The sequence below is a fragment of the Tachysurus fulvidraco genome, chromosome 7, assembly GCF_022655615.1.
Source record: "Tachysurus fulvidraco isolate hzauxx_2018 chromosome 7, HZAU_PFXX_2.0, whole genome shotgun sequence".
NCBI classification, from domain to species: Eukaryota; Metazoa; Chordata; class Actinopteri; order Siluriformes; family Bagridae; genus Tachysurus; species Tachysurus fulvidraco.
The window spans coordinates 12,053,624-12,079,664 of NC_062524.1; the positions used below are offsets into that span (position 1 = coordinate 12,053,624).

Consider the following 26,041-nt stretch of genomic DNA (forward strand, 5'->3'; position numbering starts at 1 on the left):
TTTCAGACACGTGGTCTAAACTTATTTGATTTCTAAGAGTGTTTGAAGGAATACATCACTTGTGGTTAAAGGATGTGAAAAATGCTTAAAGGAATCTAATGTACTGAGCTTTAAGCAATAACCACACAATATTTCTGTGTAGTTTTTTTTTATAACAAAGGAAAGCTCTTAGCAGCATAACAAAGACAAATTACGCATTAATTAGTCCTGTAAATAAATTACATTTCAATGTGCTTGTCTGCTTCTCTGTCATGTTCAGGTATTACTTCATCGAAAAGCTTAGTTGTAGTTTTTTTTCATACTTATGCAACTTTGAACTTGTGTGTGCGTGGGTGCATGTGTGTGTGTGTGTGTATGTGTGTGTGTGGGTGGGTGGTGTGTGTTGATGCTGTGTAATATGTATCAGTGTAAAAGTATTTTATTCTTTTTTTTTTTCATAAAAATATTTATTAAGATCTTTATTTCATACCAGTGTGTATTTGAATATTACAGGTAGGTTGTGTGTTAAAATGGGTCTGCATATGTACATTCAGTGAGAGAGGAGCTCAGTGAGAGAGGAGGTGTCCATGGCAACGTAGCTTAAAGAAGGATTAAACAGACAAAGAGAACGCTCGGGTGTAGACCTATTCTCTTAGAATGCAGAACATGCAATGTTCTCTCTCTCTCTCTCTCTCTCTCTCTCTCTCTCTCTCTCTCTCTCTCTCTCTCTCTCTCTCTTGTTCTCTATTTTGTAAGAACACATACTGTATGATTGAAAAGCATGTAAAAAGCTTAAGGATTCTGTTTGTTTTTACTCTCAATTGAATCGAATTTTATGTTCAGAAATGAGCAATGTATCCCTAGCTCATAGCCTCTACTTGAATGACTTCTCTGTATTTATGTGTCTGTGTGTCTGTGTGTCATAACTTGCTGTGTGTGTGTGTGTGTGTGTGTGTGTGTGTGTGTGTGTGTGTGTGTGTGTGTGTGTGTGTGTGTGTGTGTGTGTGAGAGAGAGAGAGAGAGAGAGAGAGAGAGAGAGAGAGAGCATTAAATCTTGAAAATCTTTATCTTCCCGCCTGTGAGTTTACCTTTTTCTAAGTACACTCTGTAAGGAGCTAGATGATTTTCTGTGTTTATGTCTCATGTTATTTACAGAGACGCCGACTGCAGTTAATGACATCTCAGAATCATTGTCAGGTACAAGCATGCAGTTGCCATGGCAACAAGCCGACACCAAGATTTGTTTGTAGAATATGAAGAATTACACTACGGTGCTCATGTCTGCTTTCCGGAGCCTTTCAAGCATACTCCAAACATATTATAGTAAAGGCTAGCTGTGTCAACATTTCTAATTATGTAGAATATATATTCTGTACAGAAAAAGCTAACAGACATCCATGACTGGCTTTTGTTGCTCTGAATGACATCCTTCCCATTCAAAGAGCAGAAATATTTTATGTGGATGACCATGATATCATCAGGATTATGTTGATCTCCCATTGTTAGTACAGTATATTTTCATTAAGCATAATTGTTTGAGGGAAAGGTGACAAACATTTTATAATAAACAGTTTAACTTGCTTAAGAATAAATTGATCTAGACATAAATTAAAATAATCTTGCTTAAATTATTGAGTGCATTTGAAAAGGTATTGAAAGAAAATATGTATCTAAAAGTGGTGACTAAACTGCCTGAACAATGACATAATGAGATAAGTAAACTAAACCCATAAGCAAAAACATTATGAACACTCAAAGATTAAGTAAAATAACACTGATTATCTCATAGCAACATCTCATAAATGTCAAAGTTACAGTGTGGTCTGCTGTGACCAAAAGGAAACCATGGCATAAGATTCAAAATACTTTAATGACACATTGCATCCCACACTGATGTGTATGGGGTCACGTAGCTACAGACTGGTCAGACTGAGTCCATGCTTTGGTGAGTCTGAGAAGCTTCTATGGCATGTAGAGGAGCAACAGTCTATTAAATTATCATTTCTATAAAGCCGTTTTGTGACCATGTCCATTGTTAAAAACAGTATGAAAATAAAGAATTTTGAATTTGGCAATTGAACATTAAACCCTTATGCATTTTTTACAAGTGAGCAGTTGAGAGTTAAGGGCCTTGGTAAGGGGCCCGAGTGTGGACCTTGGATTCAAACTCACAACCTTCGATTGCTAGTCCAACACCATCCCCACACTTTATTTAATGTTCCTTTGAGTCTCTTGATAGCTGCCCTGGTAAGTTTCTTCTTCTTCTTGGGAAGGAGGTCCTATTAAATGTTTATTCACTGTGCTCCATCTAATGCTTTGGAAATTCTTTTATAACCCTCTACTGATAAATACTTTTCAGTGAAATATCATGCATGCTTTATTAGCTCTTAGTGGACCATAGCTTTATCGCTCAGATGAAAACAACAGATTATTTTTTATTTATGGTTTTATTTTTTTATTTTGGAGTTTATCAGAATGATTTAATTGAGGATAGCTGTATGATAATTACTTTTGAACATGAAATCGGATTTGATTGGTTGATTCATTCTGAACACAATTCTAAAGGTTTTTGCACACTTAGCAATAAGAAAAGAAAAGTGTGTGTGTGTGTATAATTGATCACGTGGTCTTATGGCAAATGATTGGTGATCGCGTGGGTTGAGACTGCTCCACTCCACACTGCTCAGTGAGTCGTTTATGTCAACTCATTCGCAATGTGCCACCTATTGGTTGGTACGCACTATTGGGATGAATGAATAAATAAATAGCTGTGTGAACAATTTGTAATAATGAATAGTGTGTGTGTGTATGTGTGTGTGTGTGTGTGTGTGTGTTTGAAATAGGCTCTAATCTCAAGTGACGTGCTAAGAAAGACAGAGAGAAATGAACTGCTTCTCACATCCACATTGTTTAAGTAAATAATTATATAATTTAAATAATAAATAATTAAATAATTTTTAAAGAAGGATTCCTGTTAATGATTATTTTATAGGATTTTAAAGGATTTATTTTGGACAGACAGAAAAAAGTCTAAGAATTGAGATGAATATATAGTGCTTGCAGAAAATTAAGCATACTAAATGTCTTGTATTACCAGATACTAAATATTTGCATAGTATGGTTGCACCATATGATCATTTTTATCATTATAAGCCAATTAATGTGAAAAGAAAAGTGCTAAATTCACCTAACTCCATGATATGATTTATTACATGATTTATCCATGATTTATGTATATATATATATATATATATATATATATATATATATATATATATATATATATATATTATATATATATATATATGTAGCGTTTGGTACCAGTCATTTTAGATTTCATGTCCCAGGCACCCTAAATTTCAACATCTACTCCTCAATTAACCGATGAGCAACCCAGTTTTACACACACACCTGACTCCAGAATGACTGGAGCCTACACAAAGACCAGATAACCCCATGCGGCTTCTCTGATTAGGGGCCCTCAACACACTCACACACACACACACACAGACACACACACACACAACACAATGAGACATTCCTTTTACTAATAAAACCCGAAGATAAGGTACTCTAAGGTTCTCATTCTTATACCCCTTTTTGTAATGTGTTCTTCTTTTAAGGCTTGCCTGACTTAAAATTATTTGCTCCTTAATTTCCTGACAAGGGTGTATTTTATTCATGTGTCAGAAAACAACATTGTATTTTAAAATAAGTTATACTTTGATTAATGATCTATGTATGTAATGTACCGCTGCCTTCATACCGTCATTACCCTTCATGTTTAGTATCCAAATGACCACAAAATTATCGGTTACTCATTTTTCAAGCACTGGTGTATTTTATTTGAGCACGAAAGGCGCCATACCGTCTTAATACACCCTGGATCAAACTTTAAAGTCATCTAAAAGTTTGATAGCTAAACCACGCCCATAGACACCTGAAACAAAGGGAGTTTTTCCCTCCAAAACCTTGACCGAAGTATTGGTCATCTCCCCAAAGATGGGTGGAGTTCGTGACCTTTAAATTGTCACAAACACCACTAATCCGTGGTCAGACTTTTGGAACAGCTTCAAGACGACTCCATCTTCCTTCAAAGAAGTTCCAGCAAGCTTCACTTCCAAGAACGACAACTGCTCTGATCTTCAGGAGAACTTGGAAGAACGTCTGACCCCACCCTAACTGACTTTTCAGAGATTTCTCTGTTGCATCCGGACTCTTGTGCAGTAAGCCAATGCAAGTAACCATTTCCTCTACCAATCAATTTAGATGCGTAATTTTAAGTAGTAATCTTTCATTGAATCTTAAGGTGAATTTAAGTTCCTGTGAGGATTTCCCAGTTAGGGTGTGATTTAATTTTGAAGTCTAAGCTTGCCATTCCTTTCCTTCCTTTCTCTAATTTCTTCTTTCCAGTCTCTTCCTCCCTTTCCCCAATTTTAATTTCTTTTGTTTTATTTTATTTTCATCTTCGTTTTCCCTATTTCTTTTGTTTGTTTGTGTAGTTAGTTTATGTTGTGTTTGTCTCATTCATTAAATGTCATAATTTTGAGCCACAGGTGATTGTCTCTGAGTATCGCTCACAAATTAAGGTACCTGCAATATCTGGTCTGAACTACATGCTCTATTGAGTTAATTTAATTTAAATTACGGTATACAGTAAAAGGAAAGTGAATCTTTCTTGGCCGGGAAGATACCGCCTTCATAGAATTAATAAAGGTACACGGCCTGTTTGCCAGACGAACAGACCAAATAAGTGTAACCTTAATTCCAGTACCGTTAATTTCAACTTAGGTTATAATATTTAGAAGTCACTATAACACGTCATAGTTGCTTATAAATATTTACCTTGCTACGCGAGCCAAAATCGCTACACACACACACACACACACACACACACACACACACACACACACACATATATATATATATATATATATATATATATATATATATATATATATATATATATATATATATATATATATATATATATAATTTATTATTAATTTTTATAAAGTAATAATAATTATTATTAGTGTAAATAAAAGATAAATAAATAAAAAATAAGATAAGATAAGATAAGATAGTCCTCATATACTGTTGTCGGTCTGTGAGGTAGTCCAGTATCCAAGCACACAGATGATGGTCCACTCCCATGTACAGTACACCATCTGATCCCTCAGGAGCATCAGTTGGATGGTGTTAAAAGTGGAGAAGTCAAGAAACATGACTCTCACTGTGCTCCCAGCCTTTTCCATGTGCGAAATCACCCGATTTAGGAGGAAGATGCCAGGTTGGTAGGCAAACTGAAGTGCATCCATTGATGGGCTCACCAGTGGTTGGAGATGAGTCTCCTTAATGTCTTCATCAAATGCGAGGTCAGTGCTACTGGGTGGTAGTCCCCAAGGTCTTTTGGACGCGATGCCTTTGGTACAGGCACCACGCAGGATGTTTTCCATAGTTGTGGCACCTTCCCCAGCTTCAGGCTCAGGTAAAACATGTACAGCAATATGCCACACAGCTGGTCTGCACAGGTCTTAAGTAGCCTGGAGCTGATGCCGTCTGGACCCGCAGACTTCCTACTTTGATCTTTCTGAGCTCCATTCTCACCTGGGCTTCTGTAAGGGGCAGTGTGTATTGGTTGAAGTGGGGGCTGGAGGAAATTGGCATGTGTGTGTGTGTGTGTGTGGGGGGGGGGTGTTAGGTGTGTTGTGTGTAGGCTGTGAGCTGATAGAGAGGTGGAAGTTGTGGAAGTGGAGAAGGGAGGTTGCAGCAGAGGGGACTGGATAGGGGCAGGGGCGGTTAGCTGATCAAATCTGTTAAAGAATAGATTTAGATCATTCACCCACTTCTGATCACCCTCAGCCTGAGAGCTGGGCTCCTTATGACCAGTGACGGTTTTAAGCCCCTTCCACACACCACTGACGTTGTTTTGCTGAAGCTGATCCTCCATCTTCCTCCTGTAGCATGCTTTTCCTTTCCTGATATTCTTTCTCAGTTCTCTCTGGACTGTTTTCAGCTCTTCGTTGTTTCCTGATTTAAAAACCCTCTACTTCTCTTTAAGGAGAGTCTTTATATCAGGGTTTATCCATGGTTTGTTGTTGGGAAAATACTGTACAGTTTTTTTTTTGTTTTGTTTTGTTTTGTTTTTATACAGAAAAACACACTAGTTTGTTTTATTTAATTTTTTTTTCGTTTCAGGCTATACATTCAACTATAAATATAGACTGGCTTGAGGCTTTGTATTGCCATCTACTGTTCACATTTGTACGTTACTCTGGAAGAGAACATCTGTTAAATAACTCAATGGAAATTTACACTGAACGAGTTTATGAGCTGCTTTTTTTCTATGAAATCTAAAATCAAAAATTTCAGCGTGGCAATATAGCATTCTTAGTCGAGTCAGATAAATAAATAAATAAATAAATAAATAAATAAATAAATAAATAAATAAATAAACAAAAAGGGAGGAGCATTTTTTAATCTCCAATCAATCTCCAGGTCAAAGCTTCTGATGCACAACCTGGGTCTGGAAGTGATTGACAATAATAAGTAGGATAGATGCTGAGTCACTGACTGTCTTCATGTCATGTCGTGTTGGTTTATGTGTATATTTCAAACTCCATTGATTCATTCACCACCAAACACTAAGCTCCATACATTTTGACTCATATAACATTAAAATCTGGGCCTCTAGATTCAGTATTGCTTGTTTGCACAATTAAGTGCTGAATGAATAAGTAAATAAAAGCTTAGACATTTACACTTAAATCATAAGCAGAATTCTTGGGAATTTACAGAATCAGTTACATCTGACTAATCCCCAGATAATACTGAGATTTCTTGACTGTAAACTAAAACGCTTAATGCAAATATGTATTCCATTAAACGCGTTAAACTTTTTGGTTAGATTTGATCTGGGATGAAATCTTGCCTTGTAGGGGACCTTAAAATAAAAAAAGCAATGCATTACATGTACACTTTAGGCATGTCTTTTTTTATGAATTGATTTTGCCAAAAAAAAAAAAAAACAGTGCTGGAGACAGAATAACATCCTATACAGACTAAAACTTTTTTTTATGCAATTTATTAATGCATAGTGTATTAACAATTTTGTAGCACAAAGCAGTATTTATAATTAGCCTGAAAATATTTTTATTTTGACTGTATGTGCGTTTTTTTTAACCCACCTATATTTCGAAGCCTCTGTCGGGATTAGTTAAGAGCATCACTTGTGCTCTCTGATTGGCTCGTGCTGTGAGCTCACGTAATAATATGGGCTCGAGGAGCAACTACGAGCCAATAGCATTATGGGGTTTGTGGAAATGCGGGTGGAAAATAGCGTCGCATAGCATCCGCAGCATCCACCATCCGACGCTCCTCAAGGTCGCGCGTACAAAGCATCACGGGAAGTATCGGATTCTCCGTGTGACCGTGTATCATTGGCGAAATGTCACGAGTTCCCGACGCACAAATGCGTCGTTCTGAATAAATGAAAGCGCATGGAGGGGGTTTTGGGAAAGCAGAGGTCAGGCTGATTACTGCTGTTATTGGCTGAAGCAAACCAAGGGGGCATTTTATACGTCAAAGGGGAACGTGAGAATCGCCACGTATTCGTAGTGTGACAAATATACACGAAAATCCTCACCGAGAGCCAGAAGAAGAGAGCGACAGGCGCATGAGCGGATCAGTCACGACGTCCGGGAAAGGTAAAGAGCGCGCGCTCCATGCGTTCTTTAATATTTGCGCAAAATGATGGCGCGTGTTGTGAGCTAATAACAACAGCATTGCGTTTAACTGAACGTCTGTAATGTCACTCTAGGCGTATGTACAGTATCACTGGAGTAATTCTACAACGAGTTAAAACGAAATGCTTCATCATGTAGCAGTCACGAGCTCAAAAATCAAACCTTCACTAGTGATAAAATGTAAACGTGCAAAGTGAATGAACTCCAGCAATCAGGCACCTGTTGTATGTGGGTCTGATGCACATCGAGTTGTTTTTGCGTATTTGCTCGTTTTGTTTATTGATTCGTTTGTTTGTTTGTTTGTTTGTTTGTTTGCATATTTGCGTCCTGTATCATTTCCGTTATTGATTTGTAATGTGCATGTTTTTGTTTGTTTGTTTGTTTTTTCAGCTTAAAGTGCGTTTTGCATCGGAACCTTCGTGCAAATTTGCGCGTTCTCGACTTGCTGCCACTCCCATTTTACTGGATCATGGAGGGGGAGAAGGTGAGGACGTGCACTACAGACATACACCAAGAGATGTGTAATAATACATGATTCCAGAGGTTAAATGAAAATGTACTTAGTTGATGGATAAAAAGTGAATTAAGATTATAGGCATTGTTTATGGATTACATCATAAATAACAGACTCAATAAAAGACTCAACTTGACTTTGACTTGACATTCATGAATTGAGACTTACTTGTGACTTGCACATGCGTGACTTACTCCTACGTAAGTCAGGCATGTGCAAGTCACAAGTAAGTCTCAAGTCATGAATGTCAAGTCAAAGTCAAGTTGAGTCTTTTTTTAATATTTGTCAAGCAAGTCTCAAGTCTGCAACTTAAGTCTGACTCGAGTCCCCCATCTCTGATAAATATACATATATGTATGAGAGTCTATATATGTCTACACTATCTGTAGGAGAACAGATTGCTATCAGTTATTTATTTTTATTTTTTACATACTACATAAGGTATATTAGGTGAATAAAGGTGAATTCTATGTGATCACTTGCTGATCTTAAGGTGCATTGTCAAACCAGTGTATAAATAAAAAGTAATAGAAATGTCTGGTCGTTAAACACAATTGTCTGATTGTGTAATATCATTCATTTTGATCAGTTAAACAAAACTTATTTCATGCACATGACTTACAACACTAAATAAATAAAAACATGGCATGTTCTTATGTTGTTGGCAAAACATGAATGTAAAACAAACAAATAAATCACTTCAAAATTGATTTGATTTTTCGCAGATTTTTAAGATGCACAAAAAATGAACCATAACCATGACAAGTTTTTTCCAACATTAAGTTAAAACCAACAGAACTACTGAAAAATATTAAAAGAAAAACTTTCAATAACCTGCCTACAAAAGTTTGCACACCACACGGAGCACATTGTAGCAGGCAGGTTACTGAAAGCTTTTCTTTACATTGTAGCAGCTCATAGTATGATGCTGCCACCACCATGGATGGTATTCTTTGGGCAATAAGATAGTGTATAGATGGTGTTCTTTGGACGATAAGATGGTGTATGGATAGTGTTCTTTGGGCAATAAGATGGTCTATGGATGGTGTTCTTTGGGCTATAAGCTGGGTTATGGATGGTGTTCTTGGGCAATAAGATGGGATATGGATGGTGTTCTTTGGGTTTTTCTGTGCCAAACATTTTTTTTAAATTATGCCCAAAACATCCAACATGGATTCATCAGGCTATGGACCATTTTGTCATATGGTTTAGGGTGATTCAGGAGGGCTTGGATTATTGAAACAAAGAACTGCCCTCTAGCCACTCTACAAAAAATTCCAGAAATGTCAAGAATATCAGAGATGCTGTTACATTCAGGAAGTGACCAGTACTTCTCGAATATTCCTGAAACTCCTTAAATGTTGCCATTGTGGTTCCCCATTTTGTCCATTTGTTTACGATGTCTTTCAGATTTCCAAGGTAGATCTAATATTTTGGAAACTCTTTTATACCCTTCTCGTGATTAATACCTCTTGACTTGACAGTATGATGCCATTAAAATCCTACAGAAACAGTTCATATTTATTTGGGTTTAATTCTGCTTATCTTGGTGTGTATATTATATGACAAAGATTTTCTGACAAGATATTTACTTCATGTTTTAGAATTATTAGATTATAAAGTTTTTTTGTTCAAATGGTCAAAAATGAATAACGTGTCATTACATAGTCACATTATTCTGTTATAACAAGACATTTTAAAATGAAAATAAAGTGAAATAACCTAACTATTTTGGCTTTGCATTATTTATGTATACTAAGCTCTTTGTGGGCCAGGGCTTCAGAAGTCAAGCAGATATCAAAAAATTCCTAGAGAAACAGCTGATCTTTATTCGGGTGCGATCAAGAATCGCTTCATTAATCCCAGGTGTATGATACTGAGTTCTGAACATGACTCTGATTGTGATTTGTTCATTCTGAGCACAGTCTCAGAAGATTATTGGTTATTGTCTATTAGGTTTATTCTCATAAAACATTTCTGTTTGTTTTTTACTTGAATTTTATGAGACGCCATGTCACATTAAGGGTGACATGATTAACATCTGACACGATTAACGTTTTATCTATTTTAGTCTGAGCATTTGACGAGAGTTTCTGATCTTACTTTAAAGGATTTAACTTTAAAAGTCTAACTTTTTTATGACCTATAAACAGTTATTCACTCCACAGCCTGCCTTGTGTTTCTTCCTGTTCATCAGCTGTTACTGTAGAAACACTCATGAAGACAATCCTGTTCATACACGATGCTTGGGTGCCATTGCTAAATAGATACTCGCTAAAATTCATGTCTCTTTCTTCTTATTAACTCTGAATTGCACCCATAACTGCAATATTGTCTGGTGGTTTTACCTAAATAACATGATGCAAGAAAGAAAACTTGTGTGAAAAGTATAGAGAAGTATCTAAACTTATTCAATAATAGTTCTCTAATAGATCAGCAAGTTTAAAGCCACTACTGTAGCATTCTTTACAAGAGCAGAATTCAAAAATTGGTAACATCCTAATTTTCATGAATGTACTTTTTTTTTACTACAAACTTATTTGTAGAACTTATAAATAATTCTAAGCAATCTAATTTTATGTGTATGACAATTTTGTTTGTTTTCAGAAATAAATGTTTCAAATGAGCAAAATAAAAAAGCTTAAAAACTAATAAATAAGTTTAATGATCCTTGTTTATGGTAAATATGTAAGCGGTGTTTAAGTATTTAAGATATTTATGATTAGATTATTTTAAAATATAGATTATTTATATATTTATTTATTTAGCTAGTTATTTATTTTTTCCTCAGTGCTGGTTTCCATTTAAAGATTCTCAAAATGTATTTATATTTGCATGTAATAAATGAATGAATGAATGAATGAATGAATGAATTTATAAAATGTATAAAGACAATATAATATAATATAATATTAAAAATGAATATTACAGACATCATAACATTTGTGTATGCAATATGTAAGTCAATACTGAGCCTAAGTCACTGCTGTGCTGGTCACATTTCAGTTATCCTTTCTTGTCCTCTGTCTCTACAGTACCTTTAACTCAATATTCTACTTTCTCCTCCATTCTTCTCTGTTGTTTAGGAGTTTGCAGCACAGCGCTGTGAAGTTTGTTTTTTCTTTATATTTTTAGAAGCTGTCTGTCTATCTATCTATCTATCTATCTATCTATCTATCTATCTATCTATCTATCTATCTATCTATCTATCTATCTATCTATCTATCTGTCTATCTGTCTATCTGTCTATCTATCTACATCTGTCTGTCTGTCTGTCTGTCTGTTTGTCTGTCTGTCTAACTCTGATGAACAAACTAGCAATCTCAAATACTCTATACTTTTTTGTGTACTTTATTGTTTGGATATTAAAAAACCTATAATGCAGCATTCAAACCTACCAAAGGGCTTTTTTTAGAATAAAAATTTCACCCATATTTCCAAATATTTCATCCATTTTCTTACTTTCTCCAGCCATCTTTACCAATCATTCTAGAGGTGGTAAATTCACCCCCGTGTATTTGACATCGCACAGATTTTTCACACTTTAAATGTGATGTGAAGGTGAATATAAGGCCATAAACTGAGAACCTTAGCGTAGCTTTAGGATCATGTGGTTGAATGGATTTTGTTGTTTCAGCACTATAGCATCCTATTGCCCTTGATTTTTAAGCTTCTCAAATCTTTTGCAGTAAGGGAGCTTTACCTACAAAACCAAACTCAAAGAATTTCACTACAGATTTATTTTATAAATATTAAACCTCTTTGGCTGACTAGACCTCTGGTCTATTTGAAGCCTTTGTGCTTTTTATTATTATTTATTATTTATATTTTACCCATTAGTTTCCTATTGACATAATTGGAATCATTTTTTAATGAGTTTCTGAAGTCTATATTAAAATGATTCAATTCAGGTGACCAGACAAATACGCAATAAGAAAAATTAGACCCTCTGGCTACTTTCTATTTACTCCTGGGGTTCCTAGACCTTCCTCTGTGGACAAAGGCCCTTTTGATTATTATATTTGTATAATGTTTGCGTTTCTGTAATTTATTTACATCTCTGTAGCAATGCACTACCAAAAAGCCAAGAATTACTTTATTTAATTTATTTCTTTTTCTCCTTTACAGAAGGAAGTCACATGCTATCTTCTGTTCTCTCTGGCCACTGCTGTAATCGGTTCCTTGCAGTTTGGTTATAACACTGGAGTCATCAATGCACCTGAGCAGGTAAAAATATGTGTGTGAGATCATTTTAGAATTTTATTGGCAAAGTTGTGTGCCTTTACACGCATATAGTTCAGACTCAAAATGAAGGAATTTATTAACAAAAAAAAAACAAAAAAACAAAACAAAACAGATACAGTAAAATACTAGGAATTTAGGAATAAGACATCATGGAACATAGAAACAAGAAACCAGGAGCATGAGCTAGACATAAAAACACAAAACAGAGAACAAATACAAAGTAAAGAACAAGCTCAACACTATATAGGTATATATAGGAGGCAATCAGGGGAACATGAGGACAGGTGTGTATGGGGGCGTGGTATGGTGACAGTGACGTAGGCGGGACATGGACAAGTGAATACAAATTAAACTATAACATAGAAGCCCTGCCAGATCGCCCTCTAGTGTTCAGGGAAAGAAACGTCCAAGCTGTTCTTGAATTTTATACTACTTATCTACTTAAAGGTAAAAAGAAATTAAATGTTTAAGATCTATTTTAGATCTATTTTAAGCCTATCAAAATGCATTTACTAACCTTTCAGGCAAATGGTCTTTTTTTATGTTAAATAAAATTCATGCTTTATAAAATATTATACAGTTTATGTGTCTTCAAAGTGATCTTGTAACAGTAATTAGACCACACAGTAATCCAAAGAATAAACCTAGAGGATATGTAGGGGTAACATAAAGGATACACATTTAAGTTATATTCAATGAATTTTGCAGATCAGCTTATCAGCTTGCAGATTATCCAGAGCAACTTCCACATGTGCTTTTTACTCTCTATCAAAAACACACATCCTCATTGTTCAGGCAGCTAGAATATAGTTTGAGCAGAGATACATGGAGAAATGGTGCAGTTTTATACAATGGAGATAACTGTAAATGTGGGAAACTGGATTGATTGGTCTTAATTATTATAGATGGATCAATATTTCTTAAAAAATATGTTGTCTGATGGATAGCTGTCACGATGTGTGACAGGGTGAAACAAAAGGTGAGTGAGGATCCAAATGCAGTTACTATTTTAATGAACAAAACATAAACAGGCAGGCAGGCAGGCAAAACAGGTCAGAACACTGAACAGAGCAGGACAGGACAGGGGACAGGGAACAGGGAACAGGAACAGACAACGGACTACACTAAACACCATCACCAACACAAACAACGACCAACAACAGGGAAGTGAACAGACAGAGTAAATATAGTAGACAGGAGCCAATCACAAAGCAGAGACGATTAGAGACAAAGACAAGACACCTGGGGAAGAGATGGAATGTAATTAGTGTCCATGGTGAGCAATGAGTGGGCGGAGCAAACAATTAACATCAGGGAGAGACGGCAGACAGAAACAAGGGGAAAACACAGACAGACACGTTACAATAGCACAGATAAGGTTTTGCAGTAAATGTGAACAGAAGCTTTAAATGAAAAGACTAGAGATCCAATCGGTAATTGAACAAATGGAATTGAATCCTTTCAGTAATGGTGAGTCAGACATTTAGTCAAGCAATTCCGGGACCAGATGCAATGTGGCATTTAAAGTCAGTGTCAATGTTACAAAAAGTCATGTGAGCAGATGGAAAGAGGCTCGGGTTAGTTTAGAGAAAGCCACCAGCATTTTCTGCTCAGCAAACTGTATTCCTGGGTACACTGAGAGAGATACTCTATAAGTTATGAACTATTCCCATATGGGTTAAGGTACAGAAATCCTGGATACAAAGCCTGGAGACCATTCTAAGGTGATTTTAGTGCTCTGGGATCTGGTGATGTCCTGTTTAGTAGAGTTGAGATTCAAGACTGCTGTAGGTAATTCTTGCCAGAGTAGTAGTATTCTTGCATCCGATTTCTTAGTAAACCTGATGAAGAATATGTGTTCTGCACCATCCAAACAATTCCTCAGTTCCTCTATGGCGGTGTTTATGAAATTTACTGTTTGATGTCCCATCTCTGGAAGGGTTTTTTTTTTTTGTGAGTGAACCAGACCAATGCATTTTGGTGTATTTCCATGGTGTTGAGTAAGGATTCCTTTAACGCCTTAATGATATGGAAAAGAGTGCTGGAGTTCTTTCAGGGTTTGAAAGATTATTGGTGTCATATGCAGCCTAATGCATGTGGCTTGTGCACGTTTTTGTCCTTATCCTGGGTTTCTGTGATGGATAATGGGTTAACTACTGCCTGGAGTTAATGGGCTTGGCATGTATAAAGTACAGTCCATTGGGCAACGTGGAAGGTATAAACATTAAGGAGTCTATTCAGTAAGAAAAAAGGTCTTAGAAAATCCTAGTAATAATGGATGATCGGTTCTCATTCAGGATGGTTACAGGACCTGGGCAGATGAGAGGTCTTGAGGCTATATTCTGCATTCTGCAAATATACTGTAAGTGGCAAAGTATGTTTCCCTTTTCCTGTGTAAGCATAGAATAACCAATTTCCTAGAAAAAAAACTCTTGAATTTTCCTGGACAACTCACAGTTGTAACTGAGACTTGGGAAGCAATGTTCACATTTCCATGGCATATTATTACTTGTTCTTTTATGGCAGCAGATGGCTGTCGGCTCTGGTTGGTGTGAGCTCCTCTTAGGTGGCTTTGAGAGGCTGAGCTTGTTCTTTTTCTAGTCTTCTTGGAAAGACATGATTTGGAGGAATAGTCTGGATCCCTTTGCAAATGTATTTTGATTTACAAAATCCAGGAAAAGAAAATTGTAGTCCTGGTTGTTTCTCTTTTAGCCAAGAGCTGTTATAAACATTTTCCTGATAAACACTGGATCATTTCACATTAAACTGAAATCATGTGAGATCAGAAAAAGAGCAGGGATAACACAAATCACACACAAATCATACAGTGGCAATTCATTTGGTGTTTCTTGCAGGGAAATAAACCAAAGGAAAACATGAATGCTAGCATGCTAGTTCACACACACTACAGCCTCAACTTCCAACACCCCAAACTGAAAAACGTGATATGCAGCTCATAGCACTAGCATAATGTGGTGTTTTTACACATCTCAAAATGTGTAATGGTTGGCAGATCTGGTAATATATTCAGCTATAAATGCAATTCCACTTAGGCTGTGCAATATCCTTAGCATTTCTTCACATAAGCTTTATGTTGTCATTAAAAATGCATGTTTTCTCCTGTATATGTAGTGCTGATGTGTTAATCTATATTAATTGTGTTTATCAATTGTCCTGCATAATTCATCAAGTTCCATAAATCTGCTTTTATGATTATATAATGGCAGGGATCAGGGGTCATGTTTATGAACCAAGTAAATTATCTCTGTATCACTGACCTTATTATAGCAGTTATTTTTTTCTTTCTGTTTATCAGAAACTGCGCACATTCTTCAACAACACATGGATTGAACGTTATGGCAAGCCCATCGATCCTGGCGTGTGCACCATCGTGTGGAGTTTTGCAGTGGCTATCTTTAGCGTGGGTGGAATGGTGGGCTCATTCAGTGTTGGTGTCCTCGCCAACAAGTTTGGGCGGTCAGTGAGAAAAATCTTTTAGCACTCATGTACTGATTCTTCAATAGTCTGTCAGCCAATATTTAAACCTGGCCACAAAAACACTGTTCATAAAAAGAGTACACTTGTCAGTTTGCCATTATTATTTATGATAAGAAGCACTATTGCATCTTTAAATTAAGGCTTGTACCCGGGGACAGTTACTCCAGTTACTATGGTAACTACCCCTTGCTTCCTACTGGTTTTATATATTGATTTATTTCATGCAAATCATACAGTATCAAGACACTCGTCACAGGGTGTGGTCTATGATTTACATGAAATAATGTGTATGTGAAATCATAAACTAATACACATTAATACCACATTTCTTTTACTTTACTAACACTTTTATTAATACCCCCATTCACTTTAGCATAGAAAAGATTGTTGTATAAACTCGGCTGTGGAGCTGTGCTAGTTGAAAGATAACCCTTAAAAACCTTGTCAAGCTCCTAAAGCTATTCACAACCTTGTCATTTTTCAAAGCTTAGTCTATGACTGAACTTAGTCTAAAAAAAAAGACATTAAAGGGAACCCATCCTTATCACAGTAAAACTACACCAGGTTACGTATGACGCTAAAAAGGGAACGAGATGCTGCGTCAGTGCTGACGCTATGGGAATGCTTCTTTGAGGAAGTAAAGCAAAGCAAAGCAAGTGCAGCCTCTCCTGTTCCGCCGACTCATGGGGAGGGGGACAGTAGGCCTGCAGGATGATTGGACATCCCGCCATCCTGGGCACCTTAGGGACATATCCTGGCCTGGGGTGCAGGATAGCCTTGGACATGCCGGTGGCAAATTCTAGGCAGGCGGGGGCAATCGACAAAGCCTGCAAATCCCCGACTCTCCTGAGAGAGGCCAAGGCTAGAAGCAGAGCGGACTTCAGGGTCAGAAACTTCTCAGAGGCGACTCCAAGGGCTCAAAGGGGGCTTCCAGCAGCCCCTCCAGGAACACAGAGAGGTCCCAGGAAGGAAGGCGTGGCCTAAAGGAAGCCTCAGCCGCCTGACACCACGCAGAAAGCGAGAGACCAAAGGGTGCCTACCCAAGGAGGCCCCAAGGACAGGTTTGTGGTTCGCGGCAACTGCGGCCACGTACACCTTTAGAGTAGACGGGGACAGGCCCCGAGAAAAGCAAGACTGCAGGAACTCCAGCACTGTACCAACCTGGCAGTGAACTGGATCCTGAGAGTGCTCGTCACACCAGAGGCGAAAAAGCCTCCACTTCAGAGCATACAATTTACTAGTGGAGGGAGCCCTAGCATTCAGCAGAGTCTCTGTCACCTCAGTTGAGAGGCCTGCATCTAGGAGCTGGTCCCCCTCAGGGGCCAGACCCAAAGCTTCCACATCTCGGGGCGGGGGTGAAGAATTGCCCCCTGTGCCTGAGAGAGGAGATCCCTCCTGACGGGAACCTCCCATGGAGTGCCGTTCAGGAGGGAGACTAGGTCTGTGAACCAAACTCGAGAGGGCCTACGGGGGGCAACTAGGAGAAGGTTGACCCGGTCGTGGCGCACTCTGGCTAGGACTTGCGGGAGCAGAGCTACCGTGGGGAAAGGCGTATAGGCGGAGCCTTGGCCACGTCCATACCAGGGCATCCAGGCCCAACGGGGCCGGGTGAGAGAGGGAGAACCACAGCGGACAGTGGGTCGACTCCTCTGAGGCGAACAAATTCACTTCCGCCAGGCTGAAAATCTGCCAGATTCGCTCCACCACGTGGGGGTGAAGACACCACTCCCCGGGCCTCAGCACTTGCCTCGACAGGAAGTCTGCCTCCCGATTTACACGCCCTGGGATAAAAAACGCTCTTAGTGAAAGAAACCTGGTCTCTGCCCAGAGCAGAATCTGCCACGCCAACCTGAACAGGGGGCGTGAACACAGACCGCCCTGATGGTTGATATAGGACACCACCGTGGTGCTGTCTGTTCGCACTAGGACATGACAGGCCTTGAGGTGTGGGAGAAAGTGTTGCAACACTAGAAACACAGCCCTCATCTCCAGGCAATTTATGTGCCATGAGAGACAGGGGCCCTCCCATAGACCCTGGGCTGGGCGGCCATCTAAGGCTGCGCCCCAGCCCGAGAGCAAGGCGTCCGTCAAAAGAGTCCTGCGACGGTGACACGTCCCTAGAATGGGACCTAAGGCCAAGAACCGGGGTCTTTTCCACATAAGGAGGGTACGAAGCCCACGGCGCATAACCCATATAACTCTGAGGGGATGCCTGCGAGGATGAAAGCCTGCCCCTTTGAGCCAGAGCTGGAATGGCCTCACGTGAAGCAGACCCAAAGGAATAATGTTGGCTGCTGCTGGCATGAGGCCGAGCACCCTCTGTGCCTCGGCAACAGAGAGGCTGCGGCCTAGCCGAATAGCTTTCACCGCTGACAAGATGGAGGCCACCCGAGTGGGAGACAGATGTGCCTGCATCGTGGTGGAGTCCCAAACAACCTCCAGAAAGGTGGTTCTCTGAGAAGGAGAAAGCACACACTTTCCTGAGTTCAGCCTGAGTCCTAAGGACCTCACGTGGGCAAGCAAAGCATCTCGATGCCTGGCTGCCATAGCCTCCGACTGGGCCAGAATGAGCCAGTCGTCCAGGTAGTTCAGTACACGGATGCCCTGGAGACGCAATGGTGCCAGGGCAGCATCCATGCACTTCGTGTACGTGCGTGGTGAAAGGGCTAGGACAAAAGGAAGGACACAATACTGGTACGTTTTGCCCCCGAAAGCGAACCTGAAGAACTTCCTGTGCTCCGGCAGAATGCTTATGTGGAAATAAGCATCCTTGAGGTCGATCGTGACAAACCAGTCCTCGGATCTGATCTGGGACACGATCATCTTGAGCGTGAGCATCTTGAACTTGTAAGTCTTCAGAGTACAGTTCAGGGCCCGCAGGTCCAGAATCGGACGCGGCCCCCCGTCCTTCTTGGGAACAACAAAATATCGGCTGTAAAAGCCGGAGTCCCGCTCTGGGAGGGGAACATGCTCTATGGCCCCTTTCTCCAGAAGTGAGAGGAGTTCCTCCCGGAGGAACACCGCCTGGTGCCCGCCCACATTTGTGGGCAACACACCCTGGAAACACGGAGGACGGGAGGAAAACTGGATCCTGTACCCCCTTTCTACAGTATTCAGGACCCACTGAGACACCGCTGGCAGAGGTTTCCACGCTGCCAGGCTGCCTGACAGTGGCGTCAAACTCGTGCAGACCTCCCGGGCGCCCTGAAACAGCTCACCAGCAGGTGCAAACCCGGGAAGACCCGCACAAGAAAGGGGAGCCGACACAGGCCCCTCTGCCCCCCGAAACAACAAAGGCGGCGGGGCTGGCAGTAGGGGGAGCGTCTCTGAATAGGGCGCTCCCAGGAGCCCCTGCCCTCGGGCATTTGCTCCAGTTCCCAGGAAGCATGGGGCTATGCCTCAGAATGGTAAATGGTAAAAGGCATATCATCAGAATTTAGCTCATGCTGGCTTGACATCAAATCCTTCATACCAGTTTTTGTGATGACAGTACTTTTCAGGATGGCAGGAGATAAAAGAAAGTTCCCTATCTCACAAAGATTGGCTTACCATCTATAGCTTCACAGTTATTTACCAACAAGGTCAGACCAATGGCACAGTGGTGTCATTTGAGATAATGGACAAATGCAACTAGGTACAACAGAACTATGGGTTCACTAGGTTCCTCATTAAGATTAGTTGTCCTAAACCTAAAAAAACTGGTGAATAATGTTGCAATGTTTCAGAAGGAGTTATTACATGTTTTTGTGGGTGACCATCTTGATCATTATATTTTACTAGTTACAGTCCTATAGCTGTTATATTAATATTTATTTTGTTGTGTCTTATTTGTTTTAACTGCTATTTCATGATGAACCCCCTTCTTTGAGTCATCCCTACTGTTTGTTATTTCACACACTCTCACACCCTTTTTGTTTTTGTTTATTGCAGACGCAATTCCATGTTTCTGGTGAATATCTTGGCCGTGATCGGTGGAGGTCTCATGGGGTTTTGCACGCTTTTCTCTTCTTTTGAAATGGTTATCACTGGCCGCTTTGTTATTGGCCTCTTCTGTGGCCTTTTCACTGGACTCACCCCTATGTATGTGGGGGAAGTTTCACCAACGCCTCTCCGGGGAGCCTTTGGGACTCTACACCAGCTCGGCGTGGTAGTAGGGATCTTGATTGCACAGGTGAATCATTATATGATTTATCATGGAATTTAAATAGTTATCTTTCAAAAATATCCTGCTTTATTAATAGTTTCACCCACATACATAATATGACTTTTAATTTAAACTTATAGTACAAATTACTTGTACAACAAAATCTAATTAATTTAAAATATTTCTAGACTTTACTTTTTTTTGACATTTTTTAATGCTCAGAAAACCTGACTAATAATCTGTCCCTTTTCAGCCTAGCTAAACTAATTTATGTTAACACATGCTGTCTAAATTTTCTCTTTTGTTGACATGCTAATATTTATATGTTGCTGTGCTTCAAATTAACATTTTGGCTGCATAGATCTTTGGCCTGGAGTTTCTGCTGGGCTCAGATAAATTGTGGCCTGTGCTGCTGTCTCTGACTGTGATCCCTGCGGTAATACAATGTTTTCTGCTGCCCTTCTGCCCTGAGAGTCCACGATATCTCCTCATTAACCAAAATAAAGAGGAACAGGCTCGCAAAGGTGAAGTCCTCTTATCTTATTATCTCACTTCTAATTTTTTTTAGCAATCATGCTTGTTTGTAGATTTAGAGAAAGTGTATGACAGGGTGCTGAGAGAGGAGCTATAGTACTGTATGAGGATGTCAGAAATGGCAGAAAAGTACGTCATAGTAGTTTAGGAACAGAGGTGGCAAAAGTACACACATCCTTTACTCAAGTAGAAGTACAGATACTCATTTTTTAAAAGACTCCAGTAAAAGTAGAAGTAGTGACTACACTCTTTTACTCAAGTTAAAGTAAAGAAGTATGGGCTCTGACATGTACTTAAGTAAAAAGTCACCGTTACTACTACCTGTTTAGTGTCATGCTGGTAACTGGACGTCATGTTTATATATATATATATATATATATATATATATATATATATATATATATATATATATATATATATATTGTGGGGCTCTTAGAGAGACGGGACACAGAAGAAGAGGCAGAGAGACTGGATCAGGGTTTTAGCAGAAGAGTGAGTTTAATTGTCCAACACTGAAAGCATAAGGGAAAAGTAGGAAGGCAGTGAAGGCAAGAATAGTTCCCTGTAGGGGTCACTGGGCAGGGGTCCAGGCTCTCTGTTTAGACAACAGGAGGAGGGTGGCAGGGTAGCGGCAGAGCAGATCTCTCCAGGCACGTTGTGCAGGCGCAGTCGGCGGTAGGGAGTCCTGAGTCAGCTGGATGTCTCTGTAGAAAGATATTAGAACAAATAACAAGCATTAGTCTCGGTTAGGCCACACCCCCTTTTCCTTCTCCAGCCGCTGAGCCTTGCTTCCTGCTGTGCTTTCCTCCTGGAGGGTGAATGCTCCAGCGGCGCTCCTGATTGGTCTGTGTTTTCCTGCCGCTCCGCCCCACTCTCACTTGCCGCGGTGCTGGCCACGGTGCTGAAGATTTGGAGCTCGCGGTTGGCGCCGCTGGCCAAGGTGTTGAACCGCCGCCTGTTCCGCTCTCTCGCTTCCGGGTTGCCGCTGCAGTGAGCGAAGAGCGGTTTTTCCTCGGTGTGTTTGCGGTGGTGCCCGTGCCGCCGTCACAGTCCCCCCCCCCTTTGCTCTGAGCCCCCACCTGGTAGCCGTTGTCCCCAGAGGGCGTAGCGTCGCGAGAGGCCATCGGCGTTCCCGTGCTGGCTCCCGGCCCGGTGTATGACCTGGAACGAGAAATCTTGCAGAGATAAGAACCACCTTGTTACCCTGGCGTTGGTGTCCTTCGCCTTGGCCATTCAGAGTAGAGGGGCATGGTCCATCACCAGGGTGAAGTGCCGCCCTGCCAGGTAGTACCGGAGGTCCTCCACAGCCCACTTGATGGCCAGGGCTTCTCGTTCCACGGCGGGGTATTTTCTCTCGGCGGGGGTCAGCTTCCGGGAGATAAAGAGGACGGGGTGCTCTTCCCCATCGAACTCCTGTGAAAGGACGGCTCCCAGCCCTGTTTCGGACGCATCCGTTTGCAGCGAAAAGGGACGACTGAAATCCGGGTTCCGGAGTACTGGCTGGGTGGTGAGAGCCTCCTTGAGCTGGCGGAACGCCCGTTCTGTGCCATCCGTCCAGTGCACCCGATCCGGCTGACCTTTCTTGGTGAGGTCTGAAAGAGGGGCAGCTAGAGAGGAGAAGTTAGGCACAAAGCGTCTATAATAACCCGCTAATCCCAAAAAGGCCCATACCTGTTTCTTTGACGTGGGCCGGGGGTATTCTCTCACGGCCTGGACCTTCTTCTCCTTTAGCAGTCCCCGACCGATGCAGTAGCCCTGGGCCTCAGACAAGCCCAGGTGGCACTTCTTGGGGTTTGCCGTAAGACCGGATGTCCGGAGGGCCCCCAGAACCTCCCCCAGATGGAACAGGTGATCGGACCAGGTGGAGGAATGAATTACTACATCGTCCAGGTAGGCGGCAGCGAAGGCGCGGAGAGGCCGGAGGACGATGTCCATGAGGCGTTGGAAGGTGGCCGGGGCCCCATGTAGGCCGAACGGAAGGACTCGGTACTGCCAGTGGCCATGTGCGGTGCTGAAGGTGGTCTTTGGCTTTGCCTCCGGTGCCAGGGCGACTTGCCAATAGCCCTTCGTCAGGTCAAGGGTGGAAATAAATCGAGCCTTCCCCAGCCGCTCCACTAGTTCGTCTACTCGGGGAAGGGGATAGCTGTCGAAATCTGAAATCTGGTTGAGCCTCCGGAAATCGTTGCAGAGACGAACGGACCCATCTGGTTTAGGCACCAGCACAATGGGGCTGGACCAAGGGCTGGCCGATTACTCGATAATCCCCTCTTTCAACATGCGTTCTACCTCCTCGTCGATGGTAGCGCGTCGGGCTTCCGGGACCCTATATGGTCGTTGCCGTACCACCACCCCAGGAGGGGTCTTGATCTCATGGTGTACCAGTGCTGTGCGTCCTGGGCGAGATGAGAAGACATCTGTGAACTGGTCCAGGAGCTCTGTGAGGTTGTGCTGCTGGGCTGGTGTGAGATCCTCTCCCCTCCGTACTAGGGTCCGTTCTAGGGGATCTGTGTGAAGGGAAGCAAAGGCAGACACCACAGCCGGCGGGGGAATCCACTTTTTTAAAAGGTTGATGTGATATAGCTTGGTGTCTGCATGCTTACCTGGCTGTTGTATCTTATAGTTCACTGGACCCACCTTTTCGAGGACCGTGTACGGGCCCTGCCACTTTGCCAGGAACTTACAGGCGGCGCTGGGAACGAGGATTATTACTTGGTCCCCAGGGCACAGTTCCCTTGCCTGGGCTGGTCGATTGTACATTCTTTGTTGTGCACGCTGGGCCTCCTTTAGGTGTTCCTTCACGATGGGCCCGACGCCCTCGATGCGGGACTGCATATCCTGGACAAAGTCTATGATGGAACGGAAGGGGGAGGGTTGCTCCTCCCAAGCCTCCCGGGCAACGTCCAGGATGCCCCGGGGCCGCCGCCCAAACAGGAACTCGAAAGGGGTGAAGCCTGTGGATGCCTGGGGCGTTTCCCGGATTGCAAAAAGGAGGAGGTCCCAATTCCATCCTTCCTGGTCTACCACCTTCCGTAGCATACGTTTCAGGGTCTGGTTGAAGCGTTCCACCAAGCCGTCGGTCTGGGGATGGTAGACAGACGTCCTAAGGTGTTTGACCTGTAAGAGCCGACATAAATCCATCATTAGTTTGTACATAAAGGGCGTACCTTGGTCACTCAGGATGTCTTTGGGGATCCCGACTCGGCTGAAGAGCAGAAGCAGTTCTCTGGCTACGCTCTGAGAGGTGGCCTTCCGAAGTGGGACCGCCTCGGGGTAGCGGGTGGCGTAGTCCACCATAACCAGGATGTACTCATGGCCCCGGGCAGACTTTGGTAGTGGCCCAATGAGGTCCATGCCGAGCCTCTCAAAGCCAATGATAGGAAGGGGAATAAGGGGGGCCGGAGCTGGCTTCAGGGGAGAGGTTCGCTGGCATGTGGCGCAGGCCCTGCAAAAGCCCAGGACCTCTGCGTTCATGCCCGGCCACGTAAACCGATCCCGCAATTTCTCTAACGTGTTCTTGGGCCCCAGGTGGCCTCCCAAGGGGTGAGTGTGTGCTAGGTGGAGCGGGGGGGGGGGGGGGGTACGTTGGCGTGGCACCACCAGTAGGTCACAAGGTTTTCTCCTATCGGTGTGGAAGTAGAGCAGCCCATTTCTCACCAGGAAGTACGACGGGGGAAGTTGCCGGGCAGGGTCGGTGTTTACTCCCTCCACCTGCCGGACCTGGCCCCAGCAGTGCTTCAGCCGGTCGTCCTCCTTCTGCTCTTTTCCAAAACCTCTCTCTTGGGTGGCCTGTTGAAACAGGGAAGACAAAGGGTTAACCTGCAATGGGGGCTCACCTGGGGAGGAGTCTCTGGTGTCTCGATCCTCGCGAGCCATGTACGCCCGGTGGTCCCCGCCCTTCTTCCCCCGTTTCGGCCCACTCTTGGCCGTGGCCTTCATGGCAGCAGCGAACCCAGGCCAGTCATGTCCCAATAAGAGGGGTACAGGGAGGTCTGGGATAAGGCCGATGAGGAGCGGCCACTCTCCTGCTGGGCTCCGGATCTTGACCTGTGCGGTGGGGACCGAGCGGGCATCGCCATGGATACACGAGACCGCGAGAGTCCCCACCGACTTTATGGGGCCGGGGAGTACGGCCGGGCAGGCCAGGGTGACCGTACTCCCCGAATCCAGGAGTGCAGGCACCGGGTGGCCATTTACCTCCACAGTAAGACAGGCCCCCTTTGGGATGGTGTGGGTGTGCAGGCCGCAGCTTGCGAGCCATTGTTTGTGGGCCTGGGTTGGAGTTCTGAGGTCCGGTTCGGTGGGCATGGGCTCATCAACCGGTCCCAGGGTGGGTGCATCTATACATCGGTTTTTTCTCCCAGATCTGTTCCGAAACTGGCTGTTACCAAGGCTGGGGGTGGCGGGCGCTGGCCTGGAAGTCTCTCTGAGCCTCCCGGCCCATTTCGAGGGTGGCCTTGGCATGTTCCAGGGTGTGCAGGAGGTCCTTTGTGTCCTCCGGGCCCTTCAGCCCAACAGCCTTCCGTTCTTCGGCCGGTAACGCCCGTAGGAACCGGTCCATGGCCACTCTTTCCACGACCTCTTTGGCCGTGAGGCGATCGCTCTGCAACCAGCGTCTGGTGATATGCAGCAGTTCATCCATCTGAGGGCGAGGGTTGCTGGTTGGATCATACCGCCACCTATAGAAATCTCCGGCCGCAGTTACAGGGAACGGCCGCAGCGGATGAGAATTTCCTCCTTTAGCATTTCATAGTCCCGGTCCGCCGTGCGCTCGAAGGTGTCCAGGAACGCCTCCACGTCATCTTCGGCACTGAGTTTTGTGAGCCGGCGCTGAGCATCGCGACCGGGATCAGGGAGGGGAATTGATGCGGCGGGGGGCCCCCGCCGAAGTTCCAGTAACTCATCTGTGGCCCTCTTGACACTCTTGGCCAGCTCCTGAGGCACTTTGTGCTGATGGAGGCTGGCCTGCATGAGATGTTGTAGCACCTGCCCCACAGAGGGCTCCGTAGCTTCCGTGTCCGATGCCCACATTCTCCACCAGTGTAGGGCTCTTAGAGAGACGGGACACAGAAGAAGAGGCAGAGAGACTGGATCAGGGTTTTAGCAGAAGAGTGAGTTTAATTGTCCAATACTGAAAGCATAAGGGAAAAGTAGGAAGGCAGTGAAGGCAAGAATAGTTCCCTGTAGGGGTCGGTGGGCAGGGGTCCAGGCTCTCTGTCTAGACAACAGGAGGAGGGTGGCAGGGTAGCGGCGGAGCAGATCTCTCCAGGCACGTTGTGCAGGCGCAGTCGGCGGTAGGGAGTCCTGAGTCAGCTGGATGTCTCTGTAGAAAGATATTAGAACAAATAACAAGCATTAGTCTCGGTTAGGCCACATCCCCTT

General features: G+C 42.8%; 1 protein-coding gene across 1 annotated transcript in view; it reads left to right on the top strand.

The window, feature by feature from the left end:
• Positions 1–7,340: 7,340 nt before the first annotated feature.
• Positions 7,341–26,041, top strand: part of slc2a3a (solute carrier family 2 member 3a) — a 29,321-nt gene continuing 10,620 nt past the window's right edge. The window contains exons 1-6 of the mRNA XM_027144050.2: positions 7,341–7,688; positions 8,118–8,211; positions 12,370–12,468; positions 15,803–15,963; positions 19,915–20,155; positions 20,490–20,652. Coding sequence (XP_026999851.2) covers positions 8,197–8,211; positions 12,370–12,468; positions 15,803–15,963; positions 19,915–20,155; positions 20,490–20,652 — 679 coding nt within the window. The 5' untranslated portion in view covers positions 7,341–7,688; positions 8,118–8,196. The remainder of the gene's footprint in view (positions 7,689–8,117; positions 8,212–12,369; positions 12,469–15,802; positions 15,964–19,914; positions 20,156–20,489; positions 20,653–26,041) is intronic.